Source organism: Galeopterus variegatus, unplaced genomic scaffold (genome assembly GCF_000696425.1).
Source record: "Galeopterus variegatus unplaced genomic scaffold, G_variegatus-3.0.2 Scaffold875, whole genome shotgun sequence".
NCBI lineage: Eukaryota > Metazoa > Chordata > Mammalia > Dermoptera > Cynocephalidae > Galeopterus > Galeopterus variegatus.
The window spans coordinates 243,606-266,773 of record NW_007726986.1 but is presented as its reverse complement, the minus strand read 5'-3'; the positions used below and the strand labels follow the sequence as shown (position 1 = coordinate 266,773).

General features: G+C 35.3%; 1 protein-coding gene across 1 annotated transcript in view; it reads left to right on the top strand.

Moving 5' to 3' along the window:
* The window catches only part of PPAP2A (phosphatidic acid phosphatase type 2A), a 104,075-nt gene that overhangs the window by 48,597 nt on the left and 32,310 nt on the right, over positions 1 to 23,168 (top strand). The window contains exon 4 of the mRNA XM_008573096.1: positions 13,671 to 13,951. Coding sequence (XP_008571318.1) covers positions 13,671 to 13,951 — 281 coding nt within the window. The remainder of the gene's footprint in view (positions 1 to 13,670; positions 13,952 to 23,168) is intronic.

The following is a 23,168-nucleotide window of genomic DNA, read 5'->3' as shown; positions in this document are numbered from 1 at the left end:
CCTGCCCCTCGCGCAGCGAGTGAGAGGGAACCGGTCTGTATGGGGGATCCGACCCCGCGGCGGGAGCGCCGCCGCGCTCCCAAGCGGCGCACTGTAGCAGTGCGCCACCGGGCCGGCCCTGTAGGTTGTCTTTTCATTCTCTAAAATTTGTCTTTTGAGTAATAATGTTTTTTTTTTTTTTAAAGATGACCAGAAAGGGGATCTTAACCCTTGACTTGGTGTTATCAGCACCACACTCTCCCAATTGAGCCACAGGCCGGCCGCTGAGAACAAATGTTTTTAATTTTGATGAATCAAGTTTACTAATATTTTTCCTTTAATGAACTGTTCTAGTGGAGTTATATATAAGAATTCTTTGCATTGACCCTAGGTTATAAAGATTTTTTTCTGTGTTTTATACTTAGCTTTGTCCTCTATTTTGTATTAAGTTTTGTATAAGATGTGAGGGTTAGGTAGAGGTTCATTTTCTTTTTGCTTATGAATGACCACCTATTTCAACACCACTGACTCTCCTTTGTCCATTTTACTGCTTTTGTGCCTTTGTTTTTTTTTAAAAAAAACTATTGGCTGTATTTGTGTGGGACTCTGTTCTTGCTCTGTTGATAGATGTGTTCAGCCTTCCATTAACATCACACCATCTTGATTACTGTAGCTATACACCAGGTGGTAAAAAAAAAAAAAAATATATATATATATATATATATATATCAGGTAGCTTAAAATTGAGTGGTTAAAAGAAAATATAGCATTGTTTTTCTCAAAAAAATTCAGGGTATGTGACTCCTCCAACTTTATATATTTTTTCAAAATTGTTTTAGATGTTCAAGTTCCTTTACCTTTCCACATAAATTTTTAAGTGAATATGTTTATATCTGTAAAAAAGTCCTGCTGGAACTTTGATAAGAATTGCATTAAACCTATAGATCAATTTGGGGAGGATTAATATATTTACCTTGTCAAGTCTTCCAATCCATGAAGATAATATGTCTTTCCATTCATTTAGGTCTTTGATTTTTTTCATCAGTATTTTGTAGTTTTCAGCATACAAATCTCAAATATATATATTTGTTGTCGTTAGGTTTATACCTAAATATTTCAACTTTTTGAGCAATTATAAATGATATTGTGCTTTTAATTTTGGTTTCCAATTGTTCATTGGTAGTATGTAGAAATATGGTTGATGTTTATGTGTTGACTTATATTCTGTGACCATATTACACTCACTTATGAGTTCTAGGGTTTTGGAGATAGATCACTTGGAATTTTCTGCACTCTCCTGATTTTAATTACACTTTATTGGCTGCTTTTTAATATTCTCCTTTTTAAGTTTTTCTCTTCTCCTTGACCTTTTAATTTGGAGTGCTCCAGGGATTAATGCTTGGGTCCTCTTTTCTTCTGTATCTGTACTTTCTCCCTTGATGATGTCATCTGGTTTCATGGGTCTAATATCACCTGTCTTCCAAATCTATATGTTCAGCCTGGACCTCTCCCTCAAACTTGACTGTTAAAAGGAGAGAGAAAAACTGTGGTTACTAGAGGCAGGAAAGGGAAGGGGGAAAGGGGGATAGTGAGAGGCTGGTTAATGGACACAAAATTTCAGCTAGATAGAAAAAACAAGTTCTATTGGTCTATAGCCGACCCAGGAATATATAATTAACAATGATTTACTGCATGTTATCAAGTGACTAGAAGAGAGGAGATCAAATGTTCATATCACAAAGAAATGATTAAGTTTTACATAATTAACAATGATTTACTGCATGTTATCAAATGACTAGAAGAGAGGAGATCAAATGTTCATATCACAAAGAAATGATTAAGTTTTATAATGATGAATATGCTAATTATCTTGATTAGGTCATCATAATTTATACATATATTGAAATATAACTCAGTACCCCATAGGTACAATCAATATATTACAGTAAACAAATTAAAAAAAAAAAAAAGACTTTACATCCAGTAGCCTACTTGACATCTCTATTAATAGGGAACTCAAACTAGATAAACATTCTAGATTGAACTCTTAGATCTATCCCTTGCCCCCTGTTCTATCTCCAGTCTTTAACATCTCAGTTAAACTTCTGGTTGCTCAAGTGGATAACTTTAGGGTCATTGTCGATGCCTCTTTCTTACACTCATATCCAATCAGTCCATCAACAAATCCTGTGGACTCTACTTTCAAAATAAATCCAGAATTTGACTAGTGCTAGACCTGCCCTATGCATCCCCCATCCGCCTTGTACAGAGTAGGAACTTGGTTAATTGTTGAACTGAATTGAATATTTGCTTCTTTTTTAGAGAAATGGTACTCAGGACTTTAAGATCTCACATTCTCTAGTTGAATTATAAGCTTTTATAGTGAAATGTCCCTTAATATTGACAAAAGTAATGATTTTTTTCATCTTCCTTGAGTTTCTTGGATTCTTAAGATTTTTATTACAGATGAAGTTTCTCAATCTTTTGGTCTGTATACTGGATTCAAATCTAGTTAATATTAAGTGTAGTTAATATTAAACTGTTTCAAAGGTCTTTAAGAAATGGTGTTAGAAATTACAAATGGCAAAATATTCTATTTTAACCTTATATGTTATACTTTGTGATGTAGGTCTGAAAATAATTATTTTTCAGGTTTTTAAAACCTTGCCTGTAGTAAAGAGTAATATTAATGAATTACACTTCAGATAAGCACTCCATGTAACACAAGACGAGTACATTATGCATAAGGTGTCTGCTCTTAATTGTTTATAGGAAAAGAAATATATTCATGCATTAAGTAATAAAGGAATGTAGTAGTCCAGCTATTCTTTCAGTTTATACAGTACTTGTGATCTTTGTTCTCTCTTCTTGGCTCTTGTGTTTTGGTGTAGTTCAGTAATTATTTTTCTTTCTGATTCATTTTTTCTGTTTCTTGAACTACATTTTATCACATGTTATCCCCATGTGCCCCAGTACACTTCAGTTCATGCATGAACTGGGCACAGTAACTGGACAGATTCTCTCAAGTAGTCACCACAGTTTTATCCTCTTAAATACTCATAGAAGCAAAAGGAAAAGAAATAAGGTATTGGCATATTCTTTTTAATATTAAGTATGATTGTATTTTAGGTACTCATTAACATCTTTAGGCAACTTGCATTTGACTCTTTCCTATTTGGAATTTTCCCCACTGGTAAATAAGCAAAGGATAGACTTTCAGATGACCTAATATGGAAGGTAAACTGTACACATACACACATCACATGTCTATTTAGCCTACTGGTACAGTCAGGTGGCAAAAGTTATAAGAGCCTCATTATTCTACAGTGTAGCCTATACCTCTGGGTTCTTCAGCCTTCTAACCTGCATCCACATCCTTCCCTTCTCATCCAGGCATTAATAGAGGAATGTGATTCCTGAAATATTTTACTAATGGACATCATCCTCTATTTTCTATGGGGTATTTTGGTCGGCCGATGGGGTCTTTTCATTTTCAGATTATTGAGGTGGTACCTGACTTTGCAAGAAACCTCAGTGTGCCTGACATCTGTGTGTTAGGAATTAGACTGTTGTCTGCTGTTGTTAGCCCTGAGGCAGTATATTTCTTAATGTTTTGCTACTGTGGACTCTCGGGTTGCATGCTACACTCTCCTGGGCATCCAATATGTTTTATGTCCATACATATGATATACTATTCGGCAATCAAGAGAAACAGAGTATCAATTTATGCTACCATATAGATGAACCTTAAAACATTATTTTGTGGAGGCATTTGTAGTTTTCACTAATGTTAGAACAGTGAAACTGTCCTATATGACACTGTAATGGTGGATCCACGGTGTTATGTATTTGTCAAAATCCACAGAACTGTACAACACAAAGAATGAACCCTAATGTAAACTGTTATCTTTAGATAGTAAAGATGTTAGAAGAGTTCCCTTCACATGTAAAAGTTTCTAACTACAGTTTCTCAGTTTTGCTGGACACCCACCACCAATCTTTCTAATTAAAACAGTTCGTTAGTATTTATATTATTGTTCCAAGATCCTGGATATTTGTGCAAGAGGAAGCTAAAGACGATGTGGTGTGACCATGTTCTTATGTTTTCTTTTCCTATCTCTGGTAAAGGATGGAGAAGTGTTTTTGCAGTATTTAGTTTGAAGAAGGGATGAGTTACATATCACATGCTCCCTTTTGAACCATTATAAATATTCACTGGTAGAAGAATAGAAAGTTGTATTTATTTGTAGGTGAATATGAGTTTACTATGTAGAGAGTCTGAGTCTTAAGTGGGCCTACTATGACTAGCCACATATTAAAAAGGAGGATGTGGGAATGTGAAATGGTGCAACCACTTTGGAAAATAGTCTGGCGATTTCTTAAAAAGTTAAACATAAACTTACTGTATGACCTAGGAATTTCACTTGAAGGTATCTGCCTATTAGAAACAAAAACATATATTCACACAAAGACTTATATGTGAATGTTCACAGTAGCATTAGTAAAAATAGCCCCAAATTGGAAAGAATCCAAATATCCATTAACTAGTGACTAGATGAACCAAATATAGTATATAATACAATAGGATATTATTCAATAAAAAGGAACAAAATGCTTGCTACAACATGGATGAATGTCAGAAACATTATGCGAAGTGATATAAGCTAGATACAAAATACCACATATCGTATAATTCTACTTCTATGAATTGTCCAGAAAAGGCAGAACTGTGTGGAGACAGAAAGGTGATAAATGGTTGCCTGGGTTTGGTGGTTGGAGCAGGGATTGAGTGCAGATAGGCTCAGGGAAATTTTGGGGGTAATGAAAATGTTCTAAAACTGGATTGTGGTGATGGTTGCACAGCTTTATAAATTTACCAAAATCATTGAATTATATACTTAGAGTGTATGAATTTTATGATGTGTAAATTATAGCTCAACAAAGTTGTTTGAAAGTGGGGAGAGATGAGAATGAATTTTGCCAGTTAAAGTAGTAAGAGAAACATCATTTGACAAATGTAGTAATTTTTGAGAAATGACGAAAAGGGATTGTCTTAGAGATGTAATCTTTCAGGTAAAAGGCAAAGGGTGTTTGATTTGAATCAGCGAAAGAACAAATGGAACCCTTTAACTTTTGCCTTGAAATCTGTAGTGAATATCAAAGAATCAAATATCTACTTAAATTTTTGCATTTCTCACAGCTTTGTACACTGTGACTGGTGGAGTAAAATCAGTGGTGTACAATAACCTTTTTGGAGCTGTTTGTCAAGGATCTTAATGTTTTTATCTTTTAATTCCACATAAAATATATTCTAAGAAAATAATTAGAAATGTAAACAAGGATTTGTATTTGGAAATATTCACTACAGCATTATATAGGGTAATCAAAAAATTAAAGATAACCTACATTTTCTCAAAGTAGGGAGAATAGTTAAAGTTTGATTGTTTTAGTTATATCTCTCTTGGTTATAAGGAGTAGAAATTCTAGATATAGCTTAAGTAAAGTTGGGCTTTGTTGAAAGGAATACAAGGCACCCTGTTAACCCCAACAGAGCAAGGTCAGTGAGGCCTTTTAGCAATGGGGAATCAAAGCTACCTTCTCCATTTTGCACTTTCAAGGGTCAGGCTAGTCACTTCTTTCTCTGTAGACCTGCTTTATTCTCAGCCTCTCTTCCTTGTACATGGACCAATGCTGTTTGCCAGCTCTGACTGATTCAGTCTTTGTTTCAATTCCAAAATTTCCAGAACAGGATTCTGAACTAGCTCATCTTTTTGAGCCTTAAGTGGGTCAGTGAACAACCTGTGGTTTGATCTTCCTTCCCATCCCCTTTTGGGGTTCTATATTCAGGATTAGATAGTTAGTGAAAATGAAATGGCATTGGGTAATGACTTTGATGCAATACATCTCATGGGCTTATATCAGGGACGGCAAATATTGGTTATTATTATCAACCACAGCTTATTAAATATCACCACCCAGAGCCTCACCAACCCTCATTCTCTTTTGAACCCTCAGAGTTCTCTGTACCTCTGTTTATTCTCTGCTATTCTTACATACTGTGCCTTATTCAACTTTGTGTCCTGCTAGCACATAGCAGAATTCCTTGTACAGTGAATTCACTCAATATTTGCACATTGAATATTCCTATTTTTAAATGGACTATTTATTATATTTGTATGTGATTTTATTTTTTTCCCCTTCTATCCTGGAAAATACCTACAAATTTTTTATCTAAATCTAAGAAAAATTTCTAACATGGTTTTGTAGTAAAGTTAAAGATAAAACTTAATATTAATGGGAATACATATTAATAGCATTTTTCAATATATTTGGGCCTATTTATATGACTTTTCCCTGAGAATAAGCACACAAAGCCTAGTAAGTTTCAGACATTAATCATATATATGTGAATTTAATTTCTGTATGAAATATCTTATTCTAAAAGAAAGAAATGCTTATTGAAAAATTCAACCAATTCAGAAATATGCTACGTAGACAGTAAAAGTTTCCGTTATTTTGTATAGAGTTCTTGCAAGTAAAATGAACTATGGAAGTAGTGGTTCTTTGTAAATACAAAATAAATTTGCTCATTGGATTGGAGTGTGGTTATTGGTTGAAGGCTAAGCTTTTAGTTACTGTATGAGGCAGGCAACAACTAAATTCATAGCTCTGTGTATTAACCTCTACAGTGTGTACTGATAAATACAAAAGTTTATGCAAATCTTTTGAAGTTGTGTTGTAACCATGGTACGTATATTGGAGGCTTGGACATTTTACCCCATTCCTCTGAATACGAACAATTTCATGAATCAGAGGATAGTCTGAATTCAGATATGAGAGGCAGTATAAGGGTCAGTTAGCAAAGTCAACCCTAGTTTAATTTCTTTAAAAAAGTGTAGCATTTACTAAAATATGGCTTTGGGAAACTTGCAGCATCTTAAAGACTTTTAAAGGGTTGATATCTATTGGCAAATTGGCTAATACAAAGAAGTAAGCTTTGGTTTACGTGTTCAGTGTCTAACTGAAAAACAGGAAGATAAATAAAAGAGCTAGGAATGAAAAAAATGTGATTTCTTTCATATGCTCCTCCTTTTTGGCCCTTGTAGCTTGGACAGATTTGATATTTATGGTAAATATACTCAGGCAGAGTGACAGAAGCTTGGTTGTCACATTCAGCCTTTAGGGCCTCAGTGCAGTTAATGAGAACTGCAAATGGTCGTCAAGTCTTGGTGCTTCACAAAGAGGTAGCACTCGAACCTACAGTGAGTGTGTTAGCTTGGTTGTCACATTCAGCCTTTAGGGCCTCAGTGCAGTTAATGAGAACTGCAAATGGTCATCAAGTCTTGGTGCTTCACAAAGAGGTAGCACTCGAACCTACAGTGAGTGTGTTAGCTTAGTGGTTATAGTAGCAGGGAGCATGGGTCATATAGGGAGAGAGCCTTTTAGACTTGGATCAATCTTAAAACAGAGCTCATGTCACGGGTTTCTGCTAAACTATCTCTTTTACAAAGCAGTACTGGTCAGTATGCTGCAGTATTAATCAGTAGGCCAAGTTCAGTGAAGGAAAGGAGAACTGAATTCTTAAAGTTCACGTTCATGCAAAAGTTAGGCATTTTAGGAGGTGAATATGAGACATGATCTTTGTGGAAGACATTGGTGATAAAAACAGAGAGATCTCTGTTAGGTGCTTTTGTGCATTGTCCATTTTTTCTTAAAAAACTTTAAGTTCAAAGTCCTTTTCACAGAAGCTTTAAACCTGCTGTAGGCAGTACAGAAATAAGTGGATAAAGCTTTATTTAGATGCTCTGATAGCTTAGCCAGTGACTGTGACCTGTCCAAATATGGCAGTAATACTGGGACAAAATGTGGAATGTCAAAATGTTGTTTCCTTTTGGAAGCAAAGTTGATGACAAATTGGTTTGGAAATAGTGTTGAAAACCTGGTGATTAAGTGGCAACAAGAGCATGAGAAGAGATTTATCCAAAATCTGTTTAATGGATTTGGGCAGAAACAAAGGGAAGAAGATACTCTTCATTAAATTGGTTAATAGAGGACTTGGAAGCTTTGTTTCCTGTAGAAAAACATCTTTACCCTAAACTGTGATCTTTCTAACTTCTGTTGCATGCATTGCTGCATTTCGTTTTACATGTGCTCTCATTTGTTTTCATGGCAAATGCATTTTTAAACTCAGTTTCTGGATAATTATTGCCATTGATTAGTTTTGCTGTTTCTTTTTTAATGATATTTTCATTTATTCCCTTTTGCTAGCTGGATTGCCTTTTGCAATTCTTACTTCAAGGCATACCCCCTTCCAACGAGGAGTATTCTGTAATGATGAGTCCATCAAGTACCCTTACAAAGAAGACACCATACCTTATGCGTTATTAGGTGGAATAATCATTCCATTCAGTATTATCGTTGTAAGTTAAATCCACTTTTCCAAGTTTATAACTTTTGGGCACTTGGCTTAATTTTGTGTTAACCTGTTAATGATTAAATGTATAACCCTCCAGAACAATATGTATGTTTTTTTAAACCTTAAATTGAAGGTTTATTTGATCAAGATAATCTCAGCTATTTTAAGTGGGGCCAAAAGAATAACAATGTATAATTAGAAGAACCTTACTGAATATGTGTAGATTTTATGCTAATCTTTTCCACGTCACTATGATTATTAGCGCTCTAACTTGCTATGGTTTCAATAATTGTGCTATCCTTAGTTGAATGTTATATCAATATGTTTCTAGCATACTTTATACAAAGGACATTATTTTATAATTTATTGTATCTGTGTGTATGTACCTACTGTCTTCAGTCACTGAGTTCTAGAAAAGAAAAATTGCTAACTACTGTTAAAACTTCATGTAACCCATCCTTAAGGAATTTTTAGGTAATGCCATAAATGGGAGAGCCACAGTTCTATATATAATTGGCAATGAACATGAAAGAATTTTTACTGGTACTGAAGGCAAGACTGATTCTTGAACCACAATAGTAACTGTTGTTTTCTAGTATTTCAGGTGAAAATACTTAGGGAATGTGTCTCTAGGGAGAAGACCTCAGTGATTGAGCTAGATGATTTTTATAATCTCTCAGAAATTTTATGACTTCAACAGTTTTATGCTCCATAACTTGCAACTTTAGAAACAAGATTTATGTTAGTTAAAAAAGTGGGAAATATGGTCCTATCCAGAAGATAGGCCAACAAGATGACAGCAATATATAGCTTGTCTGTTTTTGGAGTTTATTTTTTAAAAACTTCTTAATTTAGCAATATAATGTCTTAAGAATGATCAAAACTCCTAATTGTGGTACATGATTATTAAAAGAAAATCTTTGCTATATCAATTTTGTTTCACAAGACTGTGAGCTCCTTGAAGGCAGAGGTGATACCTTGTTTGTTTTGATATCCTTACTGCCTGTCATGGAGCCAGGCCTGTCCTAGGTGCTTGAATGAAACTATGTGATTGCACATAGTTGCAAATGAAACAATGGAGTAGATGTGCAGTAATGTTGGTGAAGCTTTAAGAAATGAGGGATTCCTTTAATCCAGACGTGTCTTTATACTGAGTTTTTACTACTAAAAGAAAGAAAGCCAAGCCTATGGTTTTCCATTAAGGAGAGAGTAGGGTCTTTTTTTTTTTTTTTTCTGAAGTATGTATATTTCTGAGAGATTGCTAATCATTTAAATATAAAAATTTTAGTAGTATTCTTAGTTGCAAATAGTAGCTGATTTTAGACAAAATGCAGATGTTCAAATAAACAGTGCTAGAAATATACTTGTCTTTCAATTCTACTTTTCTTTGTGTCTCAGTAAAAAGGATGTTGCACAAGCAAAACAACAGAAATCCCCTGTAGACAGGAAGCCTGCAGCAGGACAGGGTGCCAATTGCTGGGCACTGTGTGGATGTGCACAGCCTGCTCAGCAGACACAGGGCCTGACAAAATGTGTAGTTAGCAGAAACTCATGAATTGTATTTCAGTAACTTTGAATTTTTTGCTATCTCAACATAACTTATGAGAAAGTTATCTTTACATTTAGTAAAATGGTAAGTAAATTAATATGAGTGTAGATTTCCTTAAAAACAACAGACTGGGGCTGACCCCGTGGCGCACTCAGGAGAGTGCGGCGCTGGGAGCGCAGCAGCGCTCTGCCACGGGTTCGGATCCTATATAGGGATGGCCGGTGTGCTCAGTGCCGCCGGTCACACACACAAAAAAAGACAAACAAACAAACAAACAAACAAACAAAGCCAGACTGTTTAAAGGTGCTGTGAAAGTACTATTTTCATATCAACAGCATCAAAAAAGATGCTGCTTTGGGCAGCGTTTTAGGCACTAATTCAAAATAATTGCAGTTTATTCCTTAACCTAGCTTATTTCAAGTAGTGCTTGGTTAGACTTGTAGATGTCTAACTTTATTTACTAGAAAGTAAATCATTTCATTAAAAAAAGTCCCTATGATTCAGACATCACACCAGGCCTTTGACATGACTTGCAGATGATCCATAAACATATGAGCGATTGAGGGAGCCTGGTAGAGAGTCAGGATTACTATAGTTGCTCAGAAGATGAGAGAGAATTTTAATAAGGAGGAAATGGTCAGTGAAATAAAATACTACTGAGAAGTTAAAGTAAATGAGGGTTGATAAAAATCTGTTCCATCTGATGAAACAATTTTGACTTTTGAGAAAGATTCAGTAGCATAAAGGGAATGGAGGTAGAGTAGGAGGAAGTGGAAGATGTGGAAATGTGCCAGTGATTGTAGACTACTCTTGGGAAGGTGGGCCCTCAATGAAAGACACAAAAGGGACTGTCTAGAGATGTATAAAATCATCTCGGTTGGTGAAGATATAAAGGAGATGGTGAGAGACTATGGGACATAGGTTAAAAAGGTTGTCATACTGATTTAGATAATTATTAGCTTTGATCTTCATTAGTATTCTGTTTTACTCCCCCAAACATTATCTTTAGTTTTTTCATAATTTATCATACCCTTAGAATCTAAATAAATGATGCATGATAAGTCATCTCAGTTCTAGGATTATGCCACAGTTGGCTTACGCATGGACTCTACTGAAGGTTAAGAATTGTCATAAATGGCTCAAAGGATAGGATAAGATATTAAAACAAAAGAATATGGCTATCTCTTATAGACCAAATGGACAGACACATTTCTACATTTCATTCAGAAGAATAGATTTAGAACTTCTCTGTTGACTGTTCTCTCACTGAAGAGGGAGCATGTAATAAAAATGATGTAGCTGACCTAGCATTTGCCAGCTTTAGAGTTCCCTGCTCTCCCAACAGTAACAGTTAAGTTTCAGCTTACACATCTTCTACAGGTGAGTTTTGTTTTTTTTTTTGTCCTGTTTTTTTTTATTTGTGACCGGCCGCACCGCGCTTAGCCAGTGAGCGCATCATACTGGCCATCCCTATATAGGATCCGAACCTGTGGCAGGAGCGCTGCCGCGCCGCACTCTGCTGAGTGCGCCACGGGCTCGGCCCTACAGGTGAGTTTTTAATCTGGGCTCTGTGCTGAATGTTCCTAGCAAACTGATTTTTTGTCACATCAATGGCAAGAACCAGGATTTGGGTGGCCCTAAACAATGATAATTATAACTAGTAAAACTCACCAAGCTCAGTACCTGTTTCTGGAAAATCATTGAGTACTTAGGAACAGCTAATAGCTGAGATGTGGGAGTTTCAGCTGCTAAAATTGTGGTTGATTGATACAGTTGGTATGTTTTCAATTTTCAAAAATCAATTCCATAATGAAATGTTAGACAAATCCTTTCTGGCTACTAATCTCTCAGGAATTGGGACCCCTAACTGCCTGAAGAGGCAATGTATACTTTAATGAAAGGCCTCCAGAGGTAGTCAGGGATAACCATAAGCAAAATTGTGAAGGTATGGTGTTCCTAGTAGTGCACGTAGTTTTCTTTTCCTGTGACCTGTTCTTAGAAAAGGATCTGATTAATTCAATTACATTAAGAACTATAATGATGATTATGTTTCTGTGAGGCTAAATATGTTTAAGTTAAGGGTGTTTGTCTTTTTACCCAAGAGGCGACACCTTCAATTAAAATTTATTGACCACCTACTTTGTTTTAGGTTACTGTGATGATACTAGCTTTCTATTCAACAATTAAGAAATCCTCCTGCTTTTGTAGAGTTCATAGTCTAGTGGTCAAAGTTATAACATTCTAATTATGGAATTGTAGGAGCCACTGAGCCAGATGAGGTAGAGTTTTGGGTATCAGGTTCTTGAAATCCCTCCCAGGAGGCAACTATTTATTTCACCTATGGTAAGGTTCACGCTGAAGACAATTAGTCCTAACTAAATGGGTATGTTTGAATGCTTTGTAAAATTGTTTATGCAAATTTAAGATGACGCAGGGAAACTAGTATGTATCTCAAGTGAAACTTTGTTACTTATATCTCCCCACACAAATTAGCAAGCAGACTGTTCTGTTTGTTTGATCTCTGGTAGTTAGTGTGTGTCTTACTGTCTTATTTAATCATCAAATAATGTTTTAATGTTCCCATTCAGTATTCTTTGAATTTCTCTTGTAAAGCCCTTGGAAACCTTTTTATGCCTTTAAACTCATGATTCAGACTCTCCCCCTAAATGTCTCCTGGAAGCCAGTATTGGTAGAACCTGTCAGCTAAATCTCTGGTCTCTGTACCCTTTGGCATCAGTGTTAGATCCCTGCTTTTATATTAGACTTTTTACTCCCTGGAATTATTTTATCCTTTTTATGATGGATGTCTTTGATTCAAAGGAATGTTTGAGGAAAATGCAGACTCTGTCAGATAGAAATATATAAAGGAGATTCTGATTGGGGAAGTTTGTATTCTTTGAACAAGCCACGGTTTTTGTCCTCCAGGATACATCACTGTCTACTTATTAAAGCTCAGTTTATTTGAATACAAGAAAAGAAATAAGTTCTTATTTTAAGTAGACTATAAAATGATTTTGGCTCAGCCGTGGCTTTGTAAGCAGTGTCCATAATTGATCTGAAATCTTTTTTTGTGGTTTAGAATGAGGTATCCTAGGTTGATTCTCCATTTGTAAAGAAAAATAGGGGCAGGAGGTTGTTCCCCCTAAATGTCTCCTGGAAGCCAGTATTGGTAGAACCTGTCAGCTAAATCTCTGGTCTCCGTACCCTTTGGCATCAGTGTTAGATCCCTGCTTTTATATTAGACTTTTTCCTCCCTGGAATTATTTTATCCTTTTTATGATGGATGTCTTTGATTCAAAGGAATGTTTGAGGAAAATGCAGACTCTGTCAGAAATATATAAAGGAGATTCTGATTGGGGAAGTTTGTATTCTTTGAACAAGCCACGGTTTTTGTCCTCCAGGATACATCACTGTCTACTTATTAAAGCTCAGTTTATTTGAATACAAGAAAAGAAATAAGTTCTTATTTTAAGTAGACTATAAAATGATTTTGGCTCAGCCGTGGCTTTGTAAGCAGTGTCCATAATTGATCTGAAATCTTTTTTTGTAGTTTAGAATGAGGTATCCTAGGTTGATTCTCCATTTGTAAAGAAAAATAGGGGCAGGAGGTTGTTTTTAAAAAAGGTCTTAGTGATTTATCATTTTCTTTTCTTATTTTTTGTTTGTTTAAAGTGCCTACTTCTACTTTAACATATTATTTTTCTTTCTTTTTTTTTTTTTTTTCAGATGATTCTTGGAGAAACCCTGTGTGTTTACTTTAACTTCTTACACTCAAATTCCTTTATCAGGAATAACTACATAGCCACTATTTACAAAGCCATTGGAACATTTTTATTTGGTGCAGCTGCTAGTCAGTCCCTGACTGACATTGCCAAGTATTCGATAGGCAGACTGCGGCCTCACTTCTTGGATGTTTGTGACCCAGATTGGTCAAAAATCAACTGCAGTGATGGTTACATTGAAAACTACATATGTCGAGGGAATGCAGAAAAAGTTAAGGAAGGCAGGTGAGTGTTAAATTTCTAACGCTTGTTTTATCTTGTGTATTCTTGGAATAGAAGGTTTCAGTGACCAGAAGACAAGCCATCCATTAGCTTAAAGAGATAAGCTAGTGTAATCACTGGGAGATGAATTGAAATCATATGTTTGACTTGTTCTCTCTGCTCATTCATTTTTCCTGTTTTATTCCTATCCTCCATTTAAGAGCATTTTACTGCAAGTCTTCATTGCCAATATATAAGAATGTAAAATGAATCTTATAGATCGTTTATTTATAGATTTTTTTTTTTTTTGGTAGTTAGCTGGTACAGGGATCTGAACCTGTGAACTTTGTTTTATAAGGCTGCACTCTAACCAACTGAGCTAACTGGCCAACCCCCATTTATTTATATAAAACTTTTTTTTAAGACCCCTGATAGTTAATAGACTTTGTGGACCATATGGTTTCTTTCACAACCATCAAACTGCCATTGTAGCAGGAAAGCAGCTATTGACAATACTTAAACAAATGAGTATAGCTGTGTTCCAGTAAAACTTTATTTACACAAACAGTGGCTGCCCAGGGGTCATAGTTTGCTCATCTAGTTCAAGCATTTATGAAGGTTTGCTAGGTCTTTTAGTATTCTTAGAGTATATATTTTTTGTAAGGTAACTTGGTTCAGATTATGACAGCTCAAGGTCCTCAGGTTGCCTTTTAATAACACCCTGATTGGCTCCTTTCTACATTTTGGAGCATATTAAACATGAATGAAGTAGAATGTTTAGAACCCAGAAGGTCCCACCTCCTTTAATTTACAGATGAGGAAAAAACAGTTTTTTTATTTTTGAGCCTATAATTAGTAGCAGAGCCTATTCCTCATCTTAAGTCTCAGAATTGTCAGTCCTATCATTTCTACATGGTTGACCTTCTTACATTTTAAGATTGCTTTTAATTCCCTTAGTTCATCACCCACCAAATACTTTCTCTGGGTAAAACTTTAAAAAATTTTTTTTAAAAATTTTTATACGATTTCCAGGTACTGGTTCTCTTGTAGGTAACATGGATGAGCCTGCTAGTAGCCCCCATTGTTTGCATTTAGTAGGGATGAAAAAGCACCTTATTAACTAGAGTATATATTATGCTATGTGCTGAGGATTGGAAACAAGACCTCTCTGGTCCCTACCACAGAGCTTAGTCTATCAGGGAAGACGTACATTAAACAAATGATAGAACAGAACCTTCCTGGTGATAATGAGGCCAAAGAGTAGAGAGGTAAGGTTGTTAAATGGCAAACTTTGAGGTGATAGGAACACTGATATGGGTGTAAAGTCTTAATGAAGGAGGGAAAAGTGACCAAAGAGGTAAGCAGTTGAGAAATAAATGGTAGAAGGTAATATTATTGATTTGAGCTCAGGTGAGCAAACATTTATATAAGAGGGTAGAGAAAGAATGGTCCAGAAATGGCTTTGAGGAGTGATGAAGATACCAACATCAATACTGGAGTCTTAAGGTGTGTGGGATGTGGAGATCTCATTCTCTGCTTTGTGAGCTCTACAGGGCCAAGCAGTATCCTAGGGAAAAGCTCTTTTAGTGAGTGACTAGGAGGTGTAATGAACCTTCAGGGAAGAGTTTAAAGATACAAGGAAAGATAGAGGACTTTAACAATAGAACTGAGATTCCCGAGTGTACAGTGGAGGAGTTGGGAGGAGATGAACAAATGGCTTGATTGGAGAAGAGGAAGCTTATTGGAAGTGAGACTGAAATTTAGGACAATTTAAATTTAAAGAAGAGCAAATAGCTGGGTAAAAACATATCACGAGAAACAAAGTCTAATAGAATAGAATTATCATGATTTCTTCTTCCAGCCTTTAAAAAAATGCCATATGTATTTATGAGCCCATGATGAAAACTACCTCTAAGGATTTAAATCACAAAGGAAAAGAAAAATGGAACAGAAATGAGCTGAACTACCATTTTTAAATAGCTTTATTGAGGTGTAATTCACATATCATAAAATTTACCCACTTTAAGTATATAGTTGGATACATTTTATGTATAAAGTTGTTTTCCATGACTATCAAGTTTTTGAATATTTCCATTGCACTAAAAAATTTGCTCCTGAGCCCTTGTAGTGAATTCATACTCCCATCCACAATCCCAGGATCAACTGGGACAACAACTCTGTCCCTATAGTTTTGTGTTTTCTAGAATATTGTATAAAAGGAATCATACAGTGAACATTTTTTTGTGTCTGCCTTTTTTCACTTAACGTGTTGGTTTTTTGATTCATCCATGTTTTAAATTTTTTTTTTCCTGAGGTGTATTAGGTTGTATGGATATCCCACAGTTTGCTTATCAATTCATCCAAATGTTGGTGGACATTTGGGTTGTTTCCAATTTTTGGCTTTAAAAAATAAAGCTGCTATAAACATTTGTGTACAAGTAATGTACTTTCATTTCTCTTGAATAAATATCTAGGAGTGGAAATGTTGGGCCATACAGCGTGTGTGTAGTTACCTAAGAAGCTGCCAAACTTTTCCGCAGTGGTCGTACCATTTTGCATTCTCCCCAGCAATGCATGAGAGTCCCAATTACTCCTCATCCTTGTCATTATTTGTTACTGGTCAGTCTTTTTTATTTTAGCCATTCTAGAGAGTTCTGTTGTTGTGTCTCAGTGTGGTTTTAATTTGTATTTGCTTAATGACCAGTGTTGCTGAGTGTCTTTTCATGTGTTTCTTGTCTAGTCAGCTGTTGTCATTTGTGAAATGTCTATTCAACTCCTTTGCCCATTAAAAAAAAAATGGGTTGCTTGTCTTATTGAGTTGTAGGAGTTCTTTATATACCCTGAATAAAAGTCCTTTGTTACATATATGTTTTAAAAATATTTTCTCCCAATCTGTGGCTTACCTTCTATTTTCTTAATGGTGTTTTTTGAAGTTTAAAATTTTGATGATATCTAATTATTTCTTTCTTTCATAGTTTAATTTCTAAAAAAATCTTTACCTGCCTGGAGATTACAAAAATTTTTTTTTATGTTTTCTTCTGTAAGTTTTATGATTTTAGCTCTTATATTTAGGTCTATGATCCATTTAAATTAATTTTTGTATATAATGTGGAGGAAGGGTCAATATCTATTTTTCTACATTGAATTTCCAGTTGTTCCAGTATTATTTATTAGCAAAACCACCCTTTTCACATTGAGTTACCTCGGCACCTTTGTTGAAAATGAATTGACCATGTAAATGTGGATCTATTTCTGGATTCTCCTTATATTTCATTGATCTTTATGACTGTCCTTATGCCAATACCATGCTGCAACTTTATAATCTGTCTTAAAATGAGGTATTGTAAGTCTTTTGACTTTGTCCTTCTTTCTAAAGATTGCTTTGTCTATTATAGGTCCTTTGTATTTTCTTTGCTAGAAATTTGACTGGTATTGCTTCAAATCTATAGGTCAATTTGTGAAGAATTGCCATCTTAATATTGAGTCTTCTAATCCATTAATACGGTGTATCTCCATTTATTTAGGCTTTCTTTAGTTTATCTTACTAATATTTTTTAGTTTTCAGTGTCTTGGTCTTGCACACACTTTGTTAAATATATTACAATGCTTTGAACATTTCTTGATGCTACTGGGAGGAAATTTTTAGTTTTGTTTTTTTAAAAAAATAGATTTCCAATAGTTTGTTTTGAGTGTGTAGCAATATAAGTGGTTTTTATATTGACCTTGTATTCTGTGACCTTGCTAATTTAACTAATTTATTAGTTGGAGTAACTTTTATTGATTCCTCAGGCTTTTCTACATTCCCATTCATATTGTCTGTGAATAGAGAGCTGTACTTCTTCTTTTCCTTTCTATATTGCCTTTTATTTCTTTTCCTTGTTTTTTAACACTGGATAAGACCTCCAATAAAAGGTTGAAAGAAGTAGTGAGAGCAGATATACTTGTCTTCTTCCGGACCTTAGGAGGAAGCACTTGGTCTTTCACCAATGTGATGTTACCTGTGTGTTTTTTGTATATGCCTTTTGTTAGATTTTGAAAGATTTATTCGTCCTTTGTTGCTCTTGGAAATGCAGTCAATACTCTGGTATCACAGCACAGAGCTCTCAGGATCACACTGTTTCCTGACGCGGGCGCTCCAGACCCGTCGCCATTTTGAATCTCTTCTTCTTTTCCTTTCTATATTGCCTTTTATTTCTTTTCCTTGTTTTTTAACACTGGATAAGACCTCCAATAAAAGGTTGAAAGAAGTAGCGAGAGCAGATATACTTGTCTTCTTCCGGACCTTAGGGGGAAGCACTTGGTCTTTCACCAATGTGATGTTACCTGTGTGTTTTTTGTATATGCCTTTTGTTAGATTTTTTTTTTTTTATCATAAATGGGTATTGGATTTTGTCACATGCTTTTTCAGTGGCTATCAAAATGGTCATATTGTTTTTCCTCTTTATTCTCTAGCACAGTTTATTATATTAATTTTTGAATATTAAAGCAACTTTTCATTCCTGGGATAAACTCCACTTGCTCTTGGTGTATTATTCTTTTTATAATGACTGGATTTGATTTGCTAATATTTTGTTAAGGATTTTTACATCTCTTTTCTTGAGAGTTATTGGTCTATAGTTTTCTTAAAAAGTTTTTGTGTAGCTTTGGTATAAAATTTTTGGTAATTAATGTTTATGGGATTTATCAGGAAAGCCATTTGGGCCCGTAGTTTTCTTTGTGGGAAGGTTTTAAACTACGTTTTCATCTTCTGTAATAGATACAGGACTGTTCAGGTTGTCTATTTCTTCTTGTGTGAGCGTTGGGTGTTTGTCTTTCAAGGGATTTATCCATTTCATCTGAGTTGTCAAATTTATTGGTATCAAGCTGTTCATAGTGTCTTTGTATGATCTTTTTATTGTCTGTAGGAATTGTAGAGATGGTCTCACTTTCATTCCTGCTATTGATTGTCTTATCTCTTTTTTCTTGGTTGGTGTGGCTAGAGGTTTGTATATTTTATTAACCTTTTGATTAGTTTCTTCTTTTGGCTTCATTGATTTTTCTCTATTGTTTTTCTGTATTCAGTTTCATTGATTTCTGTTTTTATTTTTATTTACTTCCTCAACTTGCTATTAGCTGTATTTGCTCATCTTTTCTAGTTTCATACAGTAGAAGATTAGATCATTAGCTGTGCCACAAATTTTGATATATTAGGTCTTCTTCTAGCTGAAAATACTTTCCAATTTCCTTTGTGTCTTGCTCCTTTATCTAAGGGTTACTTAGGGGATTTTCCATTTATATCTGTCTTTGATGTCTAATAGTTGTGATCAGAGAACATACTTGGTATGATTAGAATTCTTTTACATGTATTGAAATTTTTTTCATTTTCAGCATATAGTTTATCCTGGAGAATGTTACATATGCACTTGAAGAGAATGTGTATTCTGCTGTTTTTGGGGTGGAGTGTTCTGTAGATGTCAGTTTGGCCAAGTTGATTGATAGTGTTATTTAAATCATATCTTCACTGATTTTCTATCACCATGCTTTTGCATTTCTTCTTTTTTTAAGTAAAAGACTATTTTTATAGTAGTTTTAGGTTTATAGAAAAATTGAACAGAAAGTACATACAGTTCACGTACCACCCCTCTCTGCCTCAGTCTTTCCTGTTATATTAATATCTACCAATATGTTTTCAAAATTATTATTATTTTAATTGACACATAATTATACATATTTATGGAGTACAGAGTTATAGTTCAGTACATGTATGCACTGTGTGATGATCAAATCAGGGTAATTAACATATCCATCACTGTAAAATTTATTGTTTCTTTGTAATGAGAGCATTTGAGCCCCTCTCTTCAAGCCATTTGAAAACATGTGATAAATTATTATTAATTATAGACATCTAGCACTACTCTAGACCACTAGAACTTATTTTTCCTATCTAGCTGTAATTTTGTATTCGCTAATCAACCTCTCCCTTACCCTTCCAGCCTCTAGTAACCACAGTTCTACTTTCTACTTCTATGAGATCAACTTTCTTTTTTTGGCTCCCACATATGAGTGAGAATGTGCAATATTTATCCTTCTGTGCCTAACTTATTTCACTTAACATTATGTTATCCAGGCTCATCCATGTTGCCTCAAGTGACAGGATTTCATTCTTTTTCATGGCTGAGTAGTATTCCATTGTGTATATATACCAAATTTTCTTTATCTATTCATCTATTGATGGACACTTAGGTTGATTACATATCTTGGCTTGCTGTTCAGTGTGTAACATAAGTGTCATCTTTTCCTGCTGAATTGTTCCTTTTTCTATATAAAATGTTTTTCTGTGTCTCTAGAAATATTCTTTGCTTTAAAGTCTATTTTGTCTGATATCAATACATAGCTACTCTAGTTCTCTTATGTTTATTGTTGGCATAATATATATTTTTCCATAAGCAAAACTTTCAGCTTATTTGAATCTCTGAATTTAAAGTGTGTCTTTTAGAGACAGTATATAGTCAGATCTTGTTTATTCTTTTTAATCCAGTCTGAAAATCTCTGCTTTGATTACAGCATTTAATTCATTAACATTTAATGTAATTACCAATATAGTTGGATTTAAGTCTGCCATTTTGCTATATTTCTGTTTGTTTCAATTCTTAATTTCTGTTTTTCCTGTACTGTTTTCCTTTTTATTAAACTAATATTTTTTAGTGTAGCCTTTTAAGTATTTTACTGACAATTTTATCTCTGGGCTTTTTTGGTGGTTTCTCTAGGATATATCTTTTGTCATAATTTACTTCAAATTAATACTGATATTCTATGGCAAATTAGCAACTTTGTATTGCTCTGCTCCCCCCTTTCACTTTGGGTTATCATCATATATATTACATCCATATATATTATAAACCCAACAAAATATTCTTGTAATTTTTAATTTAAACAATGATGTTTAAGGAAATTAACAGAGGAAATTAAGTGAACTTATCTTTAATTAGTGACAAGGAGATTCACTAAAGATGAATCTTTAGTGAAGAGTTTGAAGATATGGGAAAATATAGGGATCTTTATTTACAGAACTGGCGTTGTTGCCTTAGTAGATAATTAACTTGCCTGAACACAAACTGTGAAATTTCTTGCCCCAGTAGTGTCTAATCCTTGATGCTTCTATTTCTGTCCAGTTTTCTTCTTTTCAGTTTCACTCCCTAGGGATCTGCACTGTGCTTGTAGTTTTTTTTTTTTTTTCCCCTTTTTGTCTTTTTTCGTGACCTGCAACGGGATCGCAACCCTTGGTGTCGCGCCCGCACCGCGCTCAACCAGTGAGCGGACTGGTCTCTATATGGGATCCGAACCCTCGCCGGGAGCGCCGCCGCACTCCGAAGCGCCGCACTCTACCGAGTGTGCCACCAGGCCGGCCCACTGTGCTTGTAGTTTGTGGTTAGCCAATGATTTGGGAAGAGGTTATACTCAGACATGAAGCCATGTCACCCTTTGCACCCTGAGCTGTTTGTAGGTTAAGGAAAACCTTCTGTCCAGTTTTTTTTTTTTTTTTTTGTCTTTTTTCGTGACCGGCAACGGATCGCAACCCTCAGTGTCGCGCCCGTACCGGACCGGGACCGGCAACGGGATCGCAACCCTCGGCGTTGCCCCCGCCCCCCGCTCAGCCAGTGAGCGGCCGGTCCGTATGTGGGATCCGAACCCTCGTCGGGAGCTCCGCCGTGCTTCCCAAGCGGCGCACTGTAGCAGTGCGCCACTGGGCCGGCCCCTTCTGTCCAGTTTTATATGTATTTTCTGATTAAGGGAATTGCCTGACCTTGTTATGCTGTGATTACTGGAAGCAGAGCCATTTATTTAAAATATTTCACATGGTCAAATAGTTATATTTCTATAAATAAAGGGCATAACAAGCAACAACCACTCATGTACCCTCCACCTAGATTATGAAATATACCATTACCAGCCCCGTTCGAGCCCATGTGTCCCTTACTAATCACATTCTTCTCCTTTCCCAACCAAGGCTGACCTGTATTTGGAATTTTGTGTTCACGTTAGCTTTGTTTTGTTTAGTATTTCTAAAACAAACAGAAATTTAGAAAACTGTGTGTGTGTGTGTGTGTGTGTGTGTGCGTGTGTATGTAGAGAGAGAATATATATATGTAGTATGTGTGTATATGTAATACATATAAACATACATGTATACAATTATGTTTCTGTCTTTTTGGTACTAATTTAAATGGTATCCCATACCATTCATATGTATAGTACCACTTTGAAGTGAGTATTCTTTAGCAAGTAAATAGTTCACATAAAGAACTATATTTTATAACACTGTGGTACTCATGGCTTTATAATTAGTACTTTCTTAGACGTATCTATAGTAAATACTTATCAAATGAATGTGTAAGTAGAATCCCTTATTGTACTGTATCACATTTGTTAGGTGTGATTTATTAACAATATAGTGAAGTAATTTATTAAGCAGAAATAAAAGCTTAGCTAAAAATGTGTTTGTATTATCAACCTTTGGATCTTAATGTTTCCTCATTTGTTTAATTTATTTTTGGGGGGCTGCTGGCTAGTATGTGGATCCGAACCCTCGACCTTGGTGTTATAACACCATGCTGCAACCAACTGAGCTAACCAGGCAGCCCTTATGTTTCTTCATTAGAATTATTAGGCCATGTATCATCTGATCTTATTTAGAGTGATCTTTCTGTCATATCAAAATAAAAATAGAAAAGCATACAATTTAGGCCAACTTTTAGCTATGATGCCCCCCTCTACTCCCCACCACCCCGTGGGGGAGGAGCATTGTGCCAGAATAGCAGGAGAGATGCTTTTATCTCTTTTGGGATAAGAAGAGTTTTGTTCCTGGCTTAATAAATGAGTAGTGGAAAGTGCAGCATTTGTTAGATAAATGCTCTGGCTAATTTGTAACACAGTTGAAACTTACCATAATAAAGCTCATAATTAAAATAGTCTTGTTGCCAATAGAATTTTTCAACTCATAACTATTTTTAATAGACCCTGTAGTTTGACTAAGAAAAATCCTCATTCTTTTAACTAGAATTTGCTCCAGACAGTGGAATATTTTCAGTGGACTTTTGCCTCAAAAGTACTCTGTATATAATTGGTTATTCTGGAAAAATATCACATTGCCACCCTTTTTTTTTTTGTCTTTTTCCGTGTCCGGCAACGGATCGCAACCCTCAGTGTTGCCCCTGTACCGGACCGGGGACCGGCAACGGGATTGCAACCCTTGGTGTTGCTC